Source organism: Bactrocera neohumeralis, chromosome 2, assembly GCF_024586455.1.
Source record: "Bactrocera neohumeralis isolate Rockhampton chromosome 2, APGP_CSIRO_Bneo_wtdbg2-racon-allhic-juicebox.fasta_v2, whole genome shotgun sequence".
Classification (NCBI taxonomy): domain Eukaryota; kingdom Metazoa; phylum Arthropoda; class Insecta; order Diptera; family Tephritidae; genus Bactrocera; species Bactrocera neohumeralis.
The window spans coordinates 69,114,555-69,135,385 of record NC_065919.1 but is presented as its reverse complement, the minus strand read 5'-3'; the positions used below and the strand labels follow the sequence as shown (position 1 = coordinate 69,135,385).

Here is a 20,831-nt window from a genome sequence, read left to right as displayed (position 1 = left end):
ATTAATAAAATAAAATCCCCGCCTTATCATAAAACATATGTTATCTGGCATCACTTAAATCATATGTCAAAAAATTTCCTTTTCTAGACGAGCACCTTTTTTCATTTCAGAAACTCAAGCAGGTAAATCGAGAGAAAAGTTAGAATGCAGTAATTATAATTTCTTAAAGACATTAAATTAAGAAAACTATTTAATTTTCGGTACAAAGTATATAAAAATAAGGACGCGTTTAGCAAACACAGAATTCATACATAATCAAATCATATAGACCTCAGCGCCAACGCATTCGCTTGCACGAGTATCAAACCCCCTATAAAGGAAGTGCAGCATACGAATCAGTGATAAAGGAATAAAAAATTGTGAAGAAAATTTAAGGGAAAATTGCTGGAAACATGTCGGCGGCGCAAGTTGAAGTGCAGCAAAACAACGAGGATAAAACATTGGATGGAGTGAGTAAAGCAGTCGCTAAAGGCACCGACTCAACCGCCTCCACCCTCAATAATGCGTTAAATGAGAATAATAATGCAGTGGAAAAGACCACTAAAATGGATACGTCAACAACAACGCAAGAGGCAACTAACAATGGTGTCGATGAACAAAAGGATTTAGCAGAAAATTACAAAAATCAGGGAAATGAGCTGTTAAAAAGTAAGTTAAAATTAGTGTTGACACTAACCAAGTAATACTTATATGACCATAGAAAACATAAATTAGTTGTATAAGATTCGCGTGGATTAATTATTTTAATGTCGTTGCTCTTTCGTTTAATACGTACGCGCGTGTGTTACAACTAAAAACATTGCGCGCACCCTTAATCGTGCTTCATTCTAACCTTAAACTGTGCGATACCTCACAACAACATAGACGGCAAATATTGAGTATGACAACCCGCCGAACCGATTCCCGTCTATCGTCTTAACGTTTTTGCTACTAATATAATATATGTAGTTGTCATTAGGTGTTAATTGGTCTCCGATAATGTAAATTTAATTTGGAGACGATTCGAAAAGTACAAAGTCAAAATGTTGAATGCATTGCTAATTTATATTTATCGAAATTATGTAAATTAATAAATATCAAAATTTTTCATACCTATAATACTATTGCTACCAATTTAACTTTGTATTCGCAGATAAGGAATTCACTAAAGCAATTGAAATGTACACGAAAGCTATAGAGTTATGTCCCTGTGCAATATACTATGCCAACCGTTCACTAGCTCATCTGCGAGAAGAGAGTTTTGGTTACGCTCTGCAAGATGGTATTGCCGCTGTTAAAGCGGATCCAACGTACTTGAAGGGCTATTACCGTCGTGCCGCAGCTCAAATGTCACTTGGTAAATTCAAGCAAGCGTTAGCCGACTTTGAATATGTAAGTAAAGTTGATTTTTATTTATGTTATACAAAAAAATATAATTTTGTTATTAAATTTAAAATTATAGGTCTCAAAATGTCGACCCAATGACAAAGATGCTAAACTTAAGTATACGGAATGCAATAAAATAGTTAAAATGCGTGCTTTCGAACGTGCCATCGCGGTTGATACACCCGAAAAAACGTTAGCCGAAATGTACAAAGAATTAGAAGATATAGGTAAAGCAAATGTGCAATTAGTGGCATGACCATCGTTTTCAATCCGCTTTTATTTATTTATAATAAATTATAGCTATCGAAGATGCTTATACGGGGCCGGCCCTCAAAGATAACAAAGTAACATTGGAATTCATGTTGGAACTAATGGAGCATTACAAAAACCAAAAAATCTTGCACCGTAAATACGCTTATAAAGTACGTATTGAATATAATTCGCAATAGAGTTTTTAAGTAGATAATTTCATTTCTATTACATACTTACATACATACATATATCATATCATAATCGTTTATAGATTAGATTAGTATGTCTAATACCACCTAAATGTTCGCGCTCATATCTCTCATTACATACTAAACATTCATTCAGCTTTTTGTTAGCCTACCTTATATCTGTATTTATAAGAAAAAAAACTCACTCAATTGTTTTTCAGATACTCTGCGATGTTGACGAATATATGCGGACGCAACCCTCGCTCGTTGACATTAATGTACCCGATGAATCGAAATTTACAATTTGTGGCGATATTCATGGTCAGTTCTATGATCTTATGAATATCTTCAAAATAAATGGCTTGCCATCGCCGACGAATCCATATCTATTCAATGGCGATTTCGTTGATAGAGGCTCATTTTCTGTTGAGTGTATATTCACACTTTTCGGTTTTAAACTTTTATACCCGAATCACTTCTTTATGTCTCGTGGTAAGTATAAAGACAAATTTTAGTAATCTTTTAGTTACTTATGAAATTTACTAATATTAATTGTATCCATGTCTTTTAGGCAACCATGAGAGCATTAACATGAATCACATGTACGGCTTCACTGGTGAAGTATCGGCAAAATATACCTCCCGCATGGCTGATATGTTTACGCGTGTATTCAATTGGTTGCCGCTCTGCCATTGCATCAATAAGAAGATTCTTGTTATGCATGGTGGTCTGTTTTCGAAAGACAATGTCGTTTTAGATGACTTACGCTGCATCGACCGCAACTGCCAGCCACCCGAGGAGGGACTCATGTGTGAACTATTATGGTCCGATCCGCAGGCATGGCCAGGTCGTGGACCCTCGAAACGTGGTGTGGGCATACAATTCGGACCCGATGTTACAAAGACATTTTGTAAACGAAATAATCTGGATTATGTTGTACGCAGTCATGAAGTCAAAGATATGGGCTACGAAGTCACACATGATGGCCAATGCATTACAGTGTTTTCCGCACCTAATTACTGGTAAGTTACGTCGATTTGTAATCTAATTAGCATGTAATAAATGCAACAATATCGGAATATCGTATATCTAAAATCGCAATATCGTAACTAAAATTGTTTACCGTAATTTTTCTAACAGCGATACTATGGGCAACATGGGCGCATTTATAACAATAAAAGGCAATGATTTGAAACCGAATTTCAAGTCATTCGAATCTGTGGTAAGTATATTCATAAAAGCTTTTTAACCGCACACTTTGAAAGTCTGTGAATTTAATGGAAAATTTTCGCTTCATTACAGCCTCATCCTGATGTAAAGCCAATGGCATATGCAAACAGCTTAATGAGCATGCTCTCCATGTAGTTTAAGTTAACTTTGTATAGTAATATAAAATTGGGCTGGCGTTTAAGCAAGTATTGTATATCTTAAACAAAAAAAAAAACAAAAGAAAAAACAAAAATCAATAGACGATAAAACAAAAATATCAGCATGCCGTATGAATACTACCGCATTTTGAACTCAAAAATTGCTCACGAAATAAAGTCACAGAGTTTCACATTTATAAAGAGAAAAAACGTAAACTGGTGCTTAGTATAGAATCCCTAAAATAAAGAACATGCTAACTACAATCTATTTTTAAACTAGAATGGTGAAAACATCAATACTATCTAATTTTAATAGTATAACATATTGAGAACCGTAAATTCACTATATTCGTAATACGCAGTTTTTTAGCGTAAAAACCCGCTTCCTAAAAGCTTGGCTTTGTTAAATTTTAATTTGCAAATTACAAAACAAAAAATGCAGCGAATATTAAATTAAATCACATAACTTATAAAATCCTGCAAATACGTATTGATTTGTTTGATATTTGTTTTCAATTTTTAAAGTCGAAAATAATGTTTGTTAAAAAGTTTGTGTGCGACTTGCACAATTTTTTTATTTTTATTTTTCATCGCGCTGTTTACCAATTTTCAATTGTTTTGCAAATTTTATCAAACTAACGAAAATGCGTTTAAGTCAACCAATATCGAAATTACGCCACATTTTAGTTTTATTTTACATTAAACACGTATATACAACTGTAAAAAAATGTATAGAAATAGAGAATGGAAAATATGTTTTGCTATGAATATATCCAAAAGCGTCGTTTTATTCATTATATAAATATATATGTATATCGTAATTAAGAACTCTTATGCAAAAAGCGCTAAGCACTGTCAAGGTTGCAAATAATATATCAAAAAAAAAAAATAATTTAATATTTTACAATATATTTAATATTTTAATTATTTTTTTTTAATGCCGAAAATCTTAATTAAAATAATTAAATTAATTTATCACAAATACCTGATTGAAAAAAAATATTTTAATCTTAAATACGGGATTAAGAATAATAAAAAATTTAATTCCAATGATCGGATTAAAATTAAAATTTTTAATTTTTTCCCCAAATACCGGATTACAAAAAAACTTTAATTTCAAATAAGGGAAACATTAAAAAAATTTAATTCCAAAAACCGGACTCAATTTTATTTTCAATTTTTAAACCTAAAAACCATATTGTAAAATAAAAAATCTTAATTAAATTAATTTTTAATCCAAAATGCCGGATTGAAAATAAAAAAAAATTACTCCAACAACCGGATTAAATTACTTTTTTTGTTTTATCCCAAATACCGGATTGAAAAATAAAAGATATATTTTAATTCCAAATAAGGGACTAAAAAATAAATAAAAATTCAATTTCTTAAACCGGATTACATTGTTTTAAATTTTTGAACCCAAAAACCGTATTGTTAAATAAAAAATCTTAATTAAAATAATTTTTAATATCAAATTGAAAAAAATTTAATTCGAAAAAAACGCATTAAAATTCAATTTTAATTTTTTTTCCCAAATTTTGAAAATTAAAAAATAATAAGAAATTTAAATCCCAAACACTGGACTAAAAAATAAAAAATTTAGTTCAAAAACCGGTTTAAATTATTTTTATTTTTTGATCCCAAAAACTGTATTGTAAAATACAAATAATCGCAAGTATACAATTAAGAATTGAAGAAAAAATAGTTTTAGAATTATTCTTTTTTGTGTTCGCTTACTTCGTGTTCTATCGTTTTGAACTAGTCACCATCATCATATTCAATAGTCTAGAGCACTGATTGGCAATATCGTATAAATTTTACCAATTTTTAATTCTGATTTTGGAATTAAAAATAAAATTTAAATTTTCGCTGGATAATAAATCCCAAACACCTGGAATTAAAAGTTAAAATTTAAAATTTTATAAAAAAGAATTAATTTAATTTTTATTCGAAGATGTAATTAAATTTCGAAAATTTTGAAATTAAATATTGAAAATTTAACTTCTAATTAAAAATTTTTAAATATTGAATTGAAATTTAAAACTTGAATAAGTTTCGAAAATTTTGAAATTAAATATAGAAAATTTAATTTTTAATTCAAAGTTTTTAAATATTGACCTTTTAATCCAAAATTTTTAAATTAAAAAATTCGCAATCTTGGATACGATACAGTTAATATACTTTAGTTTTATTTCAAAAATTTTAAATTTCATTTAAAGCTACTTTGTTTATATAAAAAAACATATATTAACCGCTATGCTTGAGTTACGGTCTAGTGTAAGCAGTAAAAAACGAGAAATAGTAAAGACAAACAGCCGCATAGAACATAACTTGGTGCATGCATGTTGCCGAATGAATTTATCTCTGCATGAATGGCTGGGCTAGATGCCACATACTCTTAGTAACACATACATACATATATTTATATATACATACATACAAATACATATATATATATACATATATATTCATATTAAGTGTGAAAATGGATAATTGCATTTTGATATGCGTGAACTGGAATGAAAACAAAGTATAGAGCAATTAAAACAATACATACGTACATATGTATCAATTTAAAATTTTTAATAAAGCGAACTTAAAAAAGTTTCAAAACATTGCTTTGTGTATTCTTCGGTGGTTACACTGCCTCCACTGTGACACTTGCTTCAAGCATTTTTTTTTATATTTTTATTATTTATTTATTTTTTTTTTGGAACTTTACACACACTACATGTGCCACAAAATTCAGACTTTCAAAAACACTACAAAAAAATTTTTTTTTTAGTCAAAAACAATTAGATTATTAAACCATTTAGTTTCTTGTAAAATTTCCGTTAAAACTCAACACAAAATCCACCAGTTTGCTGTTTTACCAATCGAATAGCTTCCGACAACTTTGGAGCCAGCCTTTCGGCACGAAATATATTTTTGGCCTACAGGACTCTTATTTGTTTATTTTTTAGCATTGAATATATGAAGCGCCCAGTTTCTGCGCACACAGAACAATGAGGTATTGCAAGTGCTATTTGTTGGCGTCAGCCATTAATTGGAATATATTTAGTTGCTTCTGTTTTTAGTGGCCCGAATGAAGCACAAACAACGCCAACATATTTCGAAAATCGAAGGTAGTCGGCTTGAAGTTTGTATCGCATATAGCAAGTAACGGTATTTTTCTCTTCGAAGAACACAGTTCAATAGCATGCATGAAATTAATGAGGATCGCGTGCGTGGTTGCCGACCGGCAAGACAATGTGGTCCCAGACGCGGTTTGGACGCAGCCACGCCTAGGTTTCCGCCATCGCCACGCCAATATGAGGCACACGAGTTTGGCTTATGCGAAGACGAGCAATTCCAACATCCGCGTATGTTCGAAAATCTTAACTGTAAGTTACCGCCACACTTTTTAGGTATGAACTTCGTACGCCTGCGCTCACATCGTATTTCCTTACACAGTTGAAACGAATGCTGGTGCCTTTGAAGCGATGCGTGCGGCGAACGCTAGGCCAGCATATCAACAGCAACCGCAATTCAATATCTGTGATCTGCCATCAGAACAGCTGGATGATTTTTCAAGCCCCGAGTTTAGTGAAGCTTATGACGAGGACGCATGCAATGTTTGTCCGCAACAGCAAAAAACGCCTGATATTTGCGATATATCCGCGCCGGACTTTTGCGACATATCAGATGCTTCACCGTGGCCGGCTCAAACGCCGCCAAGGCGTGTGCAGTCACCCAGAAGACAGCAACAGAGAACTCCTGATTTATGCGATATATCCGCGCCGGACTTTTGCGACATATCAGATGCTTCACCGTGGCCGGCTCAAACGCCGCCAAGGCGTGTGCAGTCACCCAGAAGACAGCAACAGAGAACTCCTGATTTATGCGATACATCCGCGCCGGACTTTGGCGACATATCAGCCATTTCAACCGGCTCTCCGAGGCGTACACAATCGCCGGTGCACCAACAGCGAAGCCGATCATTTCCGGATAGTTGCTTAGATGACGAATCGGCTCCAATATGCAACAGCACAATGTGCTCGCCGTCGCCACAAGTACATTATACACCTATCGGTTTGATGGATACACCCGATGTGTGTGCACCAACACCACCGGCCCCGACACCAACACCGCCACCTCATTTTTCGCCAATCAGACTACAACCATCGCCTGTACAGTATCCCAGCGAATGCTTGGAAGATATTTCTGTGCCTTCATTTGAACGCACCGTCTGCGATATGCCATCGCCAGCAAGAGTGCAAATGCCGGAGAATTTACCTTCCGATATGGTTTGCGATATTAGTGCTCCGTCGTTCGGTTCACCGCCAACGCCGTCCATGTCCTTTCCAAGTGAGGCATTAGAACAAATGACAATGCCTTCATTCGAGGACGCCTCATGTGGTTCACCATTAGATATGCGCTTCCTCTTGGATTCCAGATTGGCCGAAGAAAGCCCACCGTCATTCGCCTCCTCACGTGCTTCCTCGCCAAAACGATCCTTCTCCAGAAGAGACACACCTTTGCCAGCAGCGCCATCTTCACAAGGTGTCTGCCCTTCACCGTGTGCAGTAGGCCAACAGGAACAACAAAACTATGAGCCTACTCCGATACGCAAACGACCACCACGTAGGTTCAATCTTGCACAGTTAATATCACAACGTTCAGCAACTGCAGAATGCTCACCCATGAGAGCTTCGTGTCCTTCTACAGTAGGTACACCTACTCCCCCAGCGCCACATTTTTCCTATTATTCTCCGACACCAGTTCGAGGTCACACTCTACCTAAGGACTTGCCAAGTGAATGTCTCACAGATGTCAGCCAACCATCATACTACAGCAGTCCTCCTCGAACACCTGGTCGAATGCGTCCCCTGCCTAGTAATTTACCTAGTGAATGTCTTGGGGATATTAGTGAGCCATCATATGAAAGGACCCCACCCGCACGAACACCGTCTCTGCCACATGATCTGCCATCCGAACTTTTATGTGATATGTCCCAACCGATGTACGACACACCACGCAGTGAACGTTTGTCCAGCATGACAATGCCTTCATTTGAAGATGCATCTTGTGGATCACCACTGGATCGGCGATTTTTGTTGGATTCAAGAATTATGGACGAAAGTCAACCATCTTTTGCTCCTTCACCTTGCAGTTTATCGCCGTGCAGATCTTTTTCGCCATGTGCTCAACCAACAGCAATATATCCATCCATTCCACATGCACAGTCCCGATCTGCAACTCCTCAACGATCACAATATTCCCCTCGGTATTCACCAGCACCAAGGTCTGCACGTTCAAGGAGTCCCTCGCCTGTGTGTTCTCCTACTCCACCTGCCCCGCATTTCAGTTTGCGATCTCCTACACCGGTGAGATCACCAACCAGATGCCCAATGCCAACAGATATGCCAGATGAATGTTTGACAGATATAACTGAACCAGAATATTTTAGCAGTTATTGCAACGCATCGCCCCCTCAAATGTCATTCCCCAGTAATATGGGCAGTGAATGCATATCTGATATTAGTGCTCCATGTTTTGAGAGGACGCCACCTATTAGGACTCCGGAAATGCCAAAGAATCTACCATCAGATATGTTATGTGACATAAGCTCACCAAAGTATCAATCGCCAGGTAGTGAGCATTTATCTTATGAATCAATGCCATCTTTTGCGGACACTTCGTGTGGATCACCATTAGATCGAAGATTCCTTTTAGATCCCCGTTTGGCTGATGAATCCATGCCTACAATGGTTTCTTCTAGATCACCATCACTTTCACATGGAAACCAGTATTCATCAAGTGTAAAAGACGAATCGAGCTTTGACAAAACATATTGCGAAATTATTCAGCGTTTCAATTCATTAAAGTCTAAACTTGATACACCTCCGGCTGGCACATCTGGTCATTCAGCACAACCTAGTTTGGACAATGGCGGGCTGCCACCAGGTGAATGTGTTCGAGAAACAGTTATAGAACGAACGGAAAACGAGAATGGACAACTTGAAAGCACCACCCAGCACATTGTTGTCACAGTTGATCCATGCGGGTCCATACAAACACACACTAAAGAGATTAAGACTAAATTTCCCACTAGTTCACCTACTAGGTTAGCCCCTCCTTCCGCGGATTCCGGTATACTCACCCAAAGCCCAAGGCCAGCAGCACAAATAGAAAATTTGCGTGACTCCATACGTAGACGTTTAAGTTTCGATCTATCCGACATGCCATGTGACAACCTAGCCGATATCACTCCACCATGCGCCGATGACTTACCGTCTATGTCCGCAGAAAATATTCTGCAACATTTATCAAGCATTCCTGAAGAACAACTATCAAGAGTTTCAGCACCATCTTATCGAACTCCACCGGTTCCATCTCTTTCATATCCAAGTGAAATGTTGGATGAAATGTCCATCCCATCTTTCCAGAATGCATCATGCGGTTCACCGCTTGATCGGCGATTCCTACTGGATCCTAGACTAGCAGACGAGAGCCCACCATTATTTGCATCATCCTACGTCTCATCACCAACCTCACCTTATCGTTCCGGACATTCAACAGCGCAAACGCCGCATTTACGCAGCCGAGACCAAACATCATTTCAAGCATTCACTCCTCAACGTCCAACGCACAAAATGCAACCAGAGTTTGGTACTATTAAATCACCAGAACGATTCCAACCGCTTTCATCAACTTTAAGAGAAGCACAATCGCCCTCAATGCACACTCCACCAGCGCCCCACTTTTCACTGCGTTCACCTACACCAATTGGTCCGCCACCGGGAAGAAGTTACCCAACAAATTTACCTCACGAGCAATTAGCTGACATAAGTGAGCCAACTTTCCTCAGCAGTACACCAATAACTTCCCCACGAAGATTCTCCCTACCAAGAAACATGCCGAGTGAACGGCTTGACGATATGAGCCAACCATCTTACCAGAGAACTCCACCTCCGCAAACACCGCGCACACCAACGAACTTACCCAGCGAAATGCTTGGGAATATTTCTGCACCTTCTTATCAATCACCAGCAAGTGAACATATTTCACATGTCACTATGCCCAGTTTTGCGGATGTCTCATATGAATCACCACTAGATAGACGATTCCTCTTAGACCCCAGAATTGCGGATGAATCTATGCCAACATTATTAAGAACGCCATCCACACAACGAACACCCGTTACTAGTACACACAGACCAGGTACAAGTACACCAAGACCTGGCGCAGCTAGACGTCGTCTTTCGTATAGTCAGCCGGACTCAACGAGAGGTAGCCCGTTCAGAGGCAGTCCCAAAAGAAGCAACTCTGAAGGTAGAGATGGCCAAGGTCTTCGTGGCCCAGCAACTGTAGAGCAAACGCACACGACAATTAAACAAAGCGGCACCTACGAACAACAACACAGTGTAACGCCGGGGCATTCTGGCACGCAAGGACGCCACGATCAAACGCCTTTAATGGATAGCGCCAAAGAGCAACTCAAAATAACAACCTCAACTGTTTCTATCTCACGTGTTTACCACGACGGACCGACTGAAACTGCAACAGGTGGCCACCAACGCAGGAGAAGTATGTCACTGCCTAGTGAAAATCTCGGCGATATTTCAATGCCCGCCAGTCCACCTTCAATGGGTATGTCGACAACAAATCGTTTACAACAACGAAATATGTCACCAATGAGCCAAATGCTCAATGACGTTTCCATGCCGCCAAGTCCACCATCAATGTCAATGACACGAACTGGGCGCTCAACACCACGTCGAAATCGACGAAGATCTGTTCAAGATGTCAATGATATATCGCCCATTTCTTTTGCATCTACAATGCCCTCCACCGATAGATCTGGATCGACTACGGGTGGTGGAAGAACGAGCGGCAAATATACATCAACATCATCAAGAGGTTTCTCTGGTTTAGCGAATTACGCGCCTTTCTGCGAACAGATTCGTTCGCGTAATAATTCCAATGCATGTGATCCCTGTGACCCTTGCTGCCCCACTGTTCAAGATGTAGATACTTGTGCTGATTTCTCCAATTCAGATACATGTGATCCATGTGCTGGTTTTCTAGATTCTAACAGATCTCAGAATAATAAAATTTGCTAAAGAGATATAATTCAATTGGTAAAACAACACAGCAGAACTTTTCAAATCGCAACTATGTAAAGCACATAAAAATATTCGGTACGCAAAATTTTATGTAAGAGTCATGAGAAAGCAATAAAAAAAGATAATTTTATTTAAGTAAAAAATGTTTTTTGTACTCAGAAGACGGTATATTAAGTTTGTCAAGAAGTTTTACATACGTATTTTTTTTCCAAAACTGCTCTTTTTTCGGAACCGCCGATATCGGACCAAAGGGAGAAAGGTGTCAGATGAGTAGGGTGAGAAGGGCATGTAAAAAGGTGGCCAGTGTCATGCGGGGACTCAATACACGCTGGACATACATTAGATATGTCCGGATCTATTCTGTATAAGTGGAAGTTCAACCCGCTGCAGTGTCCAGAACGAAGCTGCGCAAGGGTCACTCTCGTTTCTCGTGGCAACCCGAGTTCTTCGTCTGCAATGGTTGGTGGTTTGATTCCAAATGCGCCATTCATTGCGGTGAAGGTGTTGATGGCTCCACTGTGAATGGCGGTCAGTGCATTACCAGCATGGGCCACAAAACTCGTGGTTCACTCCTTGTGTGTCTTAAGGCCTAAGCAGGTTTTAAGATGGCTCCATCCATTGCATGTATAAGACCTGACCGAGGTGGAGTTTGGATGGAACCTTTTGGCCCAAACGCAGCAGAAGAATTCCTATGACCCCGGGTTGGACCAGCACGATTCAGGAGGATACGGAACAACCCTGCTGTAAGGCGTTCCTTTAGTGACGACAAGCTTAAATTAAAACTTACCGATCTAATCGGGGTTAGATCTCTGCAATAACAGCCATTGGCCGGATAAAATCCGGACCGCAATGTTCTGTGTTTCGTTTGATCAGAAGGGTGTGGTATGTCATGAACTTCTGAAACCTGGTGAAACTGTTAATACTAACCGCTGCAGACCGCAAATGATCAATTTGAGCCATGCATTGACCGGAAAACGACCAGAATGGACCGGAAGAAACGACAAAATAATTTTGTTACACGAAAATGGCCCAGACAATCAAAGCAAAATCGGTTCAGGATACAATCAAAGTACTTGCATTCCATTGCATTCACCAGACTTGGCCCCTTCCGATTACTATTTGTGTTCATCGATGGGACACATCTTGGGTGAACAGCACTTCGACTCCTACGCAGATCTTGAAAAATGGGTGTCTGATTGGTTTGCTTCAAAAGACGAACTTTTCTATCGGCATGGTATCCACAAATTACCAGAAAGGTGGTCAAAATGTGTAATAAGCAATGGTCAATACTTTGAATACATTTTTTTACTGTTCTATTTAAAATCGGTATTTCATTTCACAAAAAAACGCTCAGTTTATACTGGTACACTTCGTATATGTATAATTGAATACAAGAAATTGGAAACAATTTTTGTTTTATTTTACACCCACAGAACGAATGCAAAGTATGGGGGTGAATTATGAAAAACTCCTTAACTTAACTATTATTTTCCAAGTGTTCACGCAATGTAATTTGAATTATAAATATCTTATTTGTAAGCAAGCATCTTCAGTTAAATGTTAAAAGTGCTTCGTTGATTTCGTTCAATTATTATTGTAAGAGTGTTGAAAATGCTCCGTTTCGGTAATCTTCCGAATCAACTCGCATTAAAAGTTCGAGTCGTTCCGATTACGTAATCGCGTTTTTATCGCGATTTCCAATTCACCGACCGAGTCAATGAAATGTTATTGCAGTAAAACTTCATTAACATTATTCACATACTACTACTGGAGCTTCCACTTATACGAAAATTTGTCAGCACTTTTTCTGCATTGTCCTTATAATTGCTTATGTGCGCTTTCTTCAGCACAATCATGTACGCTAGCGGTCCGTCATACAAACGGAAACGTAGGTAGAACTGGATGGCCAATTCTTGCAACTCCTTTGGCTGTTCTTTCGCAAGATAAAGCGAAACAATTTCAGCGATATCATTCAAATGTTTGCCATCGATTTGTAAGCTCTCAATGAGATTGGCAAAATGCTCAAGCAGAATCACTTGCAGTTTATACTCTTGTGTGTGACTGCAAAAAAAAAAAAAAAAAATATGAAAGAAATATAAGAATAAATATAAAAATTTATCAATGTAGAAATTATTTTAAAAACTTACGCGGTTATTGTTTCCATCACGCTGTTTTTCGCTGATTTTTGCAAGAAATCTTTCAAATTAGGTATCACATCACTATAAAATAAGTAAAAAAAAAAAAAATTAAGTACCTAAAGTGTTAAAGGAAACACGCGCAAAATAACATACTCTAAGCTTCGCTTCAATATGAATTCCTTAGCATGCGTAGCCAGCACATTCAACAATGTGAAACAGCGATTTAAAACCACAGCGTCGTTGTTACGAAATCGCTCCACCAATGGTGACCACGTTAAGTGCACCAATGGCAGCAGCTCATCTTCATAATCATGCAGTAAAGGCACAGCTTGTATTAAACACTCGAGCGCAAGTATCTGGTGCGTTTGGTCAACAAAACCCACAAATTTTAAAACCTGCGTTGTTATATCCTTAACCATTTGTATGTGACGTGGCAATTGTGGCTTCAAATCATCTGCAGCCACCTCATCTTTCATCTCAACATCATCCGCGGTGTTTGTTGTACTTTTTGCATTTGTGTCATTCTCCATATTCACACTTTCATCCTCAACAAAAGCACTAGTTCTTTCCAATATATCCAGCCAATTTTGTAGGAGATCTGCTTCTTGTGTATCCTCGACTTGCATGGGCACAGAGCACACCTCCACATCACTTGACATTTGCCAGCGCGCGACATGTTTCAAAAACGCATTGAAAACACGCAAAAATGCATTAATATTTTCCGATTGTTGGGATTTACTACATTCATTGTATATTGTTTGGAAGATATTCTCCAAATGTGGTAACGCTCTGCGAGTGCTTAGTTGAAGCAGTACCGTTAATATGTCAACTGCAGCGTGGCTTTCAGGTGACTGTGGTGAAAATAAAATTATGTAAATAACTGGATATGTGATTTTAGTTAAACATACAAACCCGCTTTAAAATGGTATTCAGATGATAGCTGAGGTAATCCGTATGTGCTTCAATCAATTCTGAGATACTTGCTAATTTCAACGCTTTCTGTATGGAGACTAAGCAAAAGTTGGCCGCTTGATAAACCATTGTGTTGCTACTTGCTGTGGAAGAAATAATTTAAAAATATGTAACACAAAAAAGTTAACTTCGACTGCACCGAAAATGTAATAGACTTGACATATACAAAAGTTTTCCATAAAAGCAATTGTATGGCAGCTGTATGCTGAGCAACTTATTGATGAGAAAAAGGACTAGTGCAAAACTTCAGATCGATATCTCTACAACTTTGTGACTAGTTTGCTTATATACAAACCAACAGACAGATGGACATAATCAATTCGACTCAGATCCTCGCATTGATCATTTATATATATATAATTTATAGGATCTCCGACGTTTCTTTCTAGATATTACAAACTTCATGGCAAACTTAATATACTTACCCACTTTTAAAAGCACTTTGTGTAGGCAACGAAATATATAGCTGCTAAATCTAACGCCAAAATTTGTCGCGCAGTGTCCTAAAACATCTAAAGCTAGACATGTGTGTAATACATTGAATTCGGCATCCAAAATGGTGACACGTTGTGACCTGCTCACTATAAATGCAATTCAAAATAAGTAAAATAAATTGTTATCGTTGACATCGCATACAAAAATTGTACCTTATTTAAATAATAATCTATAATAATTACTAACCTGTATCCGCATCCTTTTCATCATCCGAATCAACATCTTGTGTTCTAATTTCTACTGCCGACTCGTATAATCCGGGCGTATTGTCCACAAACCAGTTTGTTGGCTAAATAATAACACGAAAATTTTTTATACACTTATAAGACATAAAAATAAGTAAACGAGTAGACGAAATACCTTATCCACCTTCAGCCGCCAGCTGGCATCAGGCCGCAGTGCTAAGTGCCAGTGTTTATCATTCAAGATTTCTTCAGTAAGTATTTCTACCAAGTTCATATTGGTAGAATTACTTCGGTTTTCACCACCTGCGCCGACCCACAGCATTATCAGCAAAATTTCGTTCATTGCTTCACTGTTTTGATCCAGCAACTCCAAGAGCAAGTCATACATCAAACGACTTAATCCTTTTGTTTTGCCTAAAATCACACAAATATCTTCCACTAATTTAATGCAACGTTCGCTATTCAAGTGCTTATATTGTCGCCAACTGAGTTTGGCACATTCCGTAAAATCAGTCTCCACAACTTCTCGTACTGCATATTCCTCCGCTAAAAAATTGCGACATAGTTTCATATCAACTGCTGAAAGCAGACATCTACAAAGCATTTCTAAATTTTTCGGCACCAAAAACAGAGACTTCATTTTGGACGCGCTTAAATTTTTCAGAAACCCCTTTAAGAAAATTAATTCAGCGTATTGCTCAGCGTCGGCACAGCGATTGATTATGCGTGGCAATTTCGCTAAATGTTCATCGAATAATGTATCGGCGTACTCGTCAAAAATACTCTCAATAGCATTGTCTTGTTGTAGCCGAGATATTGTTTGTGCACATAGTTGACTGATATTCTTATCTTCATCCTGCGACATCGATATCACGTTCTCGAGTAAAAGTATAAAGTTTCCTGAAAGGTTATGGCCGCAACGTTCTATTAGACTGCAACACATACGTGCATATTCGGTACGCACACGCAGTGAATCGTGCGAACGCAAAATATTTGTTTGTGTATAAACTATGCGGAGCTTAACTGAAGTATCCTTGAACCATTCTTTGGAGCGACCACTGCTTTGCATACGCTTCAGGCGACTTGCAATTTGTTCTTGAGAGCTTTTGTTGGTCGTTGCGTAAGTATCGAATTCAGATGAATCGTTTTTAAGTTGTGACGCCTCAATAAACATATTTTTAAATTCATTCTTATCGTAGCAGTGTTTGACAACTACATCACCCGAATGATCGAAAATCACGCACAGTACTCGACCCAGTGCTTTAATGGCTGTCTGGAAGTATGAAACACATATTATGGAATTATACAAACCATATATTTAATATCGTCACCTGAAATTCAAAATAACGTATCATCAAAAAATTCGAAATTGAGTGTCTTATTGATTATGATTCACTACTTCAAATTACAAACATAATATTACATATGTCCAACATTTTTAGGTTCTGCGCTCAGATATAAACAAGTTTTAACCAATATTAAAAACACATCCATTTTATTTAATTCATACTGTAAACCGAAAATGTTGTTATATATTTAATATATAGAGTAATTAGTATTTAGTATAGAGTAATTTCTATTATATACTTACCGCTTTAAGTGTTTCACCCAATTTTTCATCGGCAAGGCTAGTTTTTAACAAGACAGTAACAATTTTTGGCAAAAATATAAAAATCGTATCGGCTACTTGATTTCTTAGTACTACATCTGTAAATTCTGCTTCATCATGCACATAAAATATTGTCATTAAACAAACTATGGAAGCAATTCTATAAGAATATAAAAATTTTAATAATTTGTCTTTCCATTGAATGTATAACACGCTGTTACTCACACTAATTTCCGATATATTTCTTTTTCAATAAACTCAACTAGCGATAATAGTATCTGCCCGAGGAGCATAGCAGATTCTTGCTTATAAAATTCCTCCAATACATCACTACTGGAACGGCGCAAAGCCTCTGCAATGCATTGTACTGAAACCAACTTTAATTCCTCACTTATGTTCGGACGCGTTGCGATCGCACCAGATTCACGAATTTGCTTTAGCACGATTACTAGCAACGTGCGCAATTCCTGTATGTCCTCTAAGTACAGCTTGGACATAACAATGCGCACGCAATCCAAAATGCCCGTCATCAAGTCCTGATTTACTCTACAGAAGAAAGATTATTGGCGCTCTTTTATTGATACACAATAATATACCCATTTAGTTCTTCCAATTTTAGTACGAGTGGCGCCAATATTTGAGAATGGAATACTTTCATTTGTCTAAAGTCAAATTGCAACAGTTCATAGCGAAGCCGCTCCAAATGCTCCCTGTTGGGCGCCCGCAGGAACATGTCCAACGCTGGTTTTACTTTCAATACAAATTGTTCAAATGATGCCATTTTGGCTTTACATTAAGATAAATCTTTCAATTAAATAATAATTAGTTTATTTTGGTTTTTATAGTAAACTCAAAATATAAAACAACCGGTCATACACAACGTAGTAAACAGTCGAATATAAAAAAACGAAATCAGCTGCTTTCAAGGTCGATTTGAAATATGCAAGAAATCAAAATATCGATAAGTCGTAGTTTTACAAAGCCAAAACTACACAACTTGCGTAAGCGTTAAGCGCATTCAATAGCGTCAAATAAATTTTTATTAAATGAAATACGAAACTTAAAAACTTAAAATTAGCTGCTATTCACAAAGTGACGTTGGTTGTTTGCGCGAAATCTACTTCGTTTCGATTTCTGAGATTTGGTTGGGTAAACAATTTGTCAAAGTTGCGCAAGTAATGTATTTCCGGCTTGATGTTAAAAATCTCTGACGCTTTTTATTAATCGACTTTTACGATTGGTTGCCGAAATTTAGTAATAACGGCGCGACAAGTCAAACTTTTACGTTGTATAAGTTGTCTTTCTTTTTATTTTGTTGTAAAGTAATTTAAAGTTGTAAGTTTTTGAACGAATAATTGAAACATTTATTTGTATTTAGAGAGCTTTTTCAACTATTTCAGTTATAACGGTACTCCGAGCAGTAATGTCGGTTGCCAAATCATTAAAACGATCCCTTACGGACAGTGGTGGATCCAAACTTGCCAAGCGAACATGTATTCTTCAACCAATGACATCAGATTATAATTGTATTAATTTAAATTCTGGGAGAAATTTGATAGGACGAACATCTGAAACTGGCATACGAGATGTTCATTGTTCCAAGCGACAACTGGAACTCGACGTAGACATGGAAAATGCAAAAGCTAAGTTGCGAGTAATTGGTGTAAATCCTTGCAGTGTAAATGGTGTAATGATAATGCAGGATAGCGAATGCAATCTGGAGCATGGAAGCATCATTGAACTTGTTTACGGTAAACATCAGTTCGAGCTACTATTCAAACCGTCACCTACAACGGAAGCAAAAATCACAAATGGAAAACAAAACCAACAAAAGCCCATTGATAAAGAGAAGTCAAACGTAAGCAGCATGAGTAAAAATGGGACGGGAAATTGGGAGTCCGTAGGAAATGGCGCTATGATGGTATACACCGATGACGCAGTACAAGCGTCAGACAAAATCGCTGGATATGATATTGACGGCACAATTATTACCACCAAGTCTGGTAATGTTTTCCCAAAACATACCGATGATTGGCAAATATTATACCCCGAAGTACCAAAAAAATTAAAATCGTTACAACAAAGTGGATATAAAATTTGCTTTTTCACCAATCAAGGAGGTATAGGAAGTGGCAAAATAAAATTAGATGATTTTAAAAGAAAAATCAAAGATATACTCACAAAGTTAGGAGTACCTGTACAAGTTTATATCGCTATCGAAGAAGGGCACTACAGGAAACCATTGATTGGAATGTGGCAATATTTGGTGGATAATAAAAACGAGGGCATTGATATAGATTTAAGCAAAAGCTTCTATGTTGGCGATGCGGCCGGACGTCCAGAAAGCGGCAGTGGCAAAAACAAGCGTAGGAAAGATCATTCTCTAGCAGACCGTAGATTTGCGGCTAATATCAATGTGTCTTTTTACACTCCTGAGGAGCACTTCTTAGGTAAACCTACGGAGCAATGGCTGAAATCTGATTATAAGCCATGCGATATTGTAAATAACAAGGATATCCCGCTTTTGGAACCTAAAAATGTAGATATTCCCGCTGATAATTGTGAAATGATAATTATGGTGGGCTTGCCGGGGTCCGGTAAGTTTTCTAAGGAATATTTGTGGAACTCGCATTTAAATAATTTGTATTTCAGGTAAAAGTTACTTTTGTCAAGAGTATCTTGAACAACATAACTACACTATCGCCAATGCTGACACAGTAGGAGGCACTCAGGCATGCCTTAAAATATGTGAGAAAGCCTTGGGGGCCGGGACTTCTTGTGTCGTGGACAATACAAATGTAGATGTCGAGTCGCGAAAAAAGTTTATAACGCTAGCAAAGAAGTACAATGCCCCTTGTCGCTGTTTTGTTATGAACGTGCCAGTTGAGCAAGTGCGTCATAATATAAAATACAGACATCTTACAGATAGTAGCCACTCAAAGATAAATGAAATGGTTTTCAATATGATGAAGAAAAAATATAAAAATCCAACAGAAGACGAAGGCTTCACACATATTGTCAAAGTAAATTTAAAACCGAAATTTAAAAGCGCAACAGAGGAGCAACTATACAAATTATATTTATTAGAAAAATAAGTGCTAAATATTAAGAAGCCGAATAATACTAAAATTGAATGTTCCTTTCTCATTATGTGATCATTAATCTAAGGTAAATATGCGCTTAGCAATATCATCTATAAGCCAATCCATAGCTCCTAAGAGTTTTTCTCCAGTTACGGCACTCACACCCACAACTAACCAATGGTGTGTAGTTATGTCGTCAAGCTCAAGAACCTACAAAAGTAAAGACATATAATTGTAAATACTGACACGAAAATATGCTTTTTTTAAATGATTTACATCTTTAATATCATTTGCGCTAAGTGCTCCAGGTAAATCCTGTTTGTTTGCTAACACAAGCAGTGTAGCCCCAGCAAGGCGTTCCTCTTGTAGTAAAACTCTCAATTCTTGTTTACATGATTCAAGGCGCATACGATCTGCGCTGTCTACCACCCATACCAGACCGTCAGTAGATTCGAAGTAATTTCGCCAGTATGAACGAAGCGATTTCTGTCCACCCACATCCCAGAGATTCAGCATATATCCATTGTGTTCCAAAGTTTTAATATTGAATCCCAGCGTTGGGGAGATTGTGTCGATTGATTCACCGTTAAATCTCTTTAATATGGTTGTTTTACCGGCATTGTCTAGTCCTCTGGTGGGTGAAAATACAAACCATATACATATGAAAGTATGAATCACTCGTATTTTTTAATATTTAGCCATACATACAATAGAAGTATACGCATCTCCTTTTCTTTCTGCCGCATTTTCTTCAAAACTGAAAGGAAACCCATTTTTAACTGCAAATATATCACACAATATTTATTTAAATTTTCATATGCATTTGAAACTTGTAAATTTTTGTTTATAAATTTTTTGACAATTGCTAAATTCGAAGTTAGAGATGGTAGTACTTCGATATACTCAAGACATATAATCATATGTTTTCATGTAGTAGGATTGCAGGGTAGGAATTTTCGTATTCATATACCATACTTATTTACATAAATTTCCTTTTTGTGTAAAATTAATTGAAAAATATTTAGCGATTACAAAATTTGCTTTTGTAATTATAAAGTTTCTTCATAGA

At 37.2% G+C, this 20,831-nt stretch overlaps 5 protein-coding genes across 6 annotated transcripts; 3 read left to right on the top strand and 2 right to left on the bottom strand.

The window, feature by feature from the left end:
• The first annotated feature begins 83 nt into the window (after window positions 1-83).
• Window positions 84-3,951, top strand: LOC126760114 (serine/threonine-protein phosphatase 5). Its single transcript, XM_050475542.1, has 9 exons — window positions 84-122; window positions 209-648; window positions 1,133-1,371; window positions 1,442-1,592; window positions 1,666-1,787; window positions 2,027-2,297; window positions 2,377-2,827; window positions 2,946-3,027; window positions 3,108-3,951. Exons 2-9 carry the CDS (start codon window positions 393-395, stop codon window positions 3,168-3,170), a joined length of 1,635 nt encoding a protein of 544 aa, XP_050331499.1. The 5' UTR covers window positions 84-122; window positions 209-392; the 3' UTR covers window positions 3,171-3,951.
• Window positions 3,952-5,911: 1,960 nt separating this feature from the next.
• On the top strand, window positions 5,912-11,379 carry LOC126760025 (mucin-2-like). 2 transcript variants are annotated; one of them, XM_050475355.1, is made up of 4 exons: window positions 5,912-6,182; window positions 6,250-6,297; window positions 6,356-6,555; window positions 6,626-11,379. In XM_050475355.1, the coding sequence occupies exons 1-4, from the start codon at window positions 6,178-6,180 to the stop codon at window positions 11,275-11,277; spliced, it is 4,905 nt and encodes a 1,634-aa protein (XP_050331312.1). In that variant the 5' UTR covers window positions 5,912-6,177; the 3' UTR covers window positions 11,278-11,379. The 2 variants fall into 2 exon arrangements, with proteins under 2 accessions (XP_050331312.1, XP_050331322.1); XM_050475365.1 differs by having other exon boundaries at window positions 6,234-6,297.
• Window positions 11,380-12,634: 1,255 nt separating this feature from the next.
• LOC126760036 (uncharacterized) lies at window positions 12,635-17,576 on the bottom strand. The gene is made up of 10 exons (XM_050475378.1): window positions 17,276-17,576; window positions 16,905-17,225; window positions 16,662-16,839; window positions 15,246-16,343; window positions 15,072-15,174; window positions 14,816-14,971; window positions 14,331-14,473; window positions 13,572-14,269; window positions 13,428-13,499; window positions 12,635-13,341 (listed from the first exon to the last, which is right to left on the bottom strand). Exons 1-10 carry the CDS (start codon window positions 17,458-17,460, stop codon window positions 13,035-13,037), a joined length of 3,261 nt encoding a protein of 1,086 aa, XP_050331335.1. The 5' UTR covers window positions 17,461-17,576; the 3' UTR covers window positions 12,635-13,034.
• Window positions 17,577-17,904: 328 nt separating this feature from the next.
• On the top strand, window positions 17,905-19,808 carry LOC126760122 (uncharacterized protein F21D5.5). The gene is made up of 3 exons (XM_050475555.1): window positions 17,905-18,014; window positions 18,080-19,276; window positions 19,332-19,808. Exons 2-3 carry the CDS (start codon window positions 18,103-18,105, stop codon window positions 19,772-19,774), a joined length of 1,617 nt encoding a protein of 538 aa, XP_050331512.1. The 5' UTR covers window positions 17,905-18,014; window positions 18,080-18,102; the 3' UTR covers window positions 19,775-19,808.
• Window positions 19,721-20,644, bottom strand: LOC126760201 (ADP-ribosylation factor-like protein 2). Its single transcript, XM_050475667.1, has 3 exons — window positions 20,471-20,644; window positions 20,039-20,393; window positions 19,721-19,972 (listed from the first exon to the last, which is right to left on the bottom strand). The coding sequence occupies exons 1-3, from the start codon at window positions 20,533-20,535 to the stop codon at window positions 19,838-19,840; spliced, it is 555 nt and encodes a 184-aa protein (XP_050331624.1). The 5' UTR covers window positions 20,536-20,644; the 3' UTR covers window positions 19,721-19,837.
• Between the last annotated feature and the right edge of the window lie 187 nt (window positions 20,645-20,831).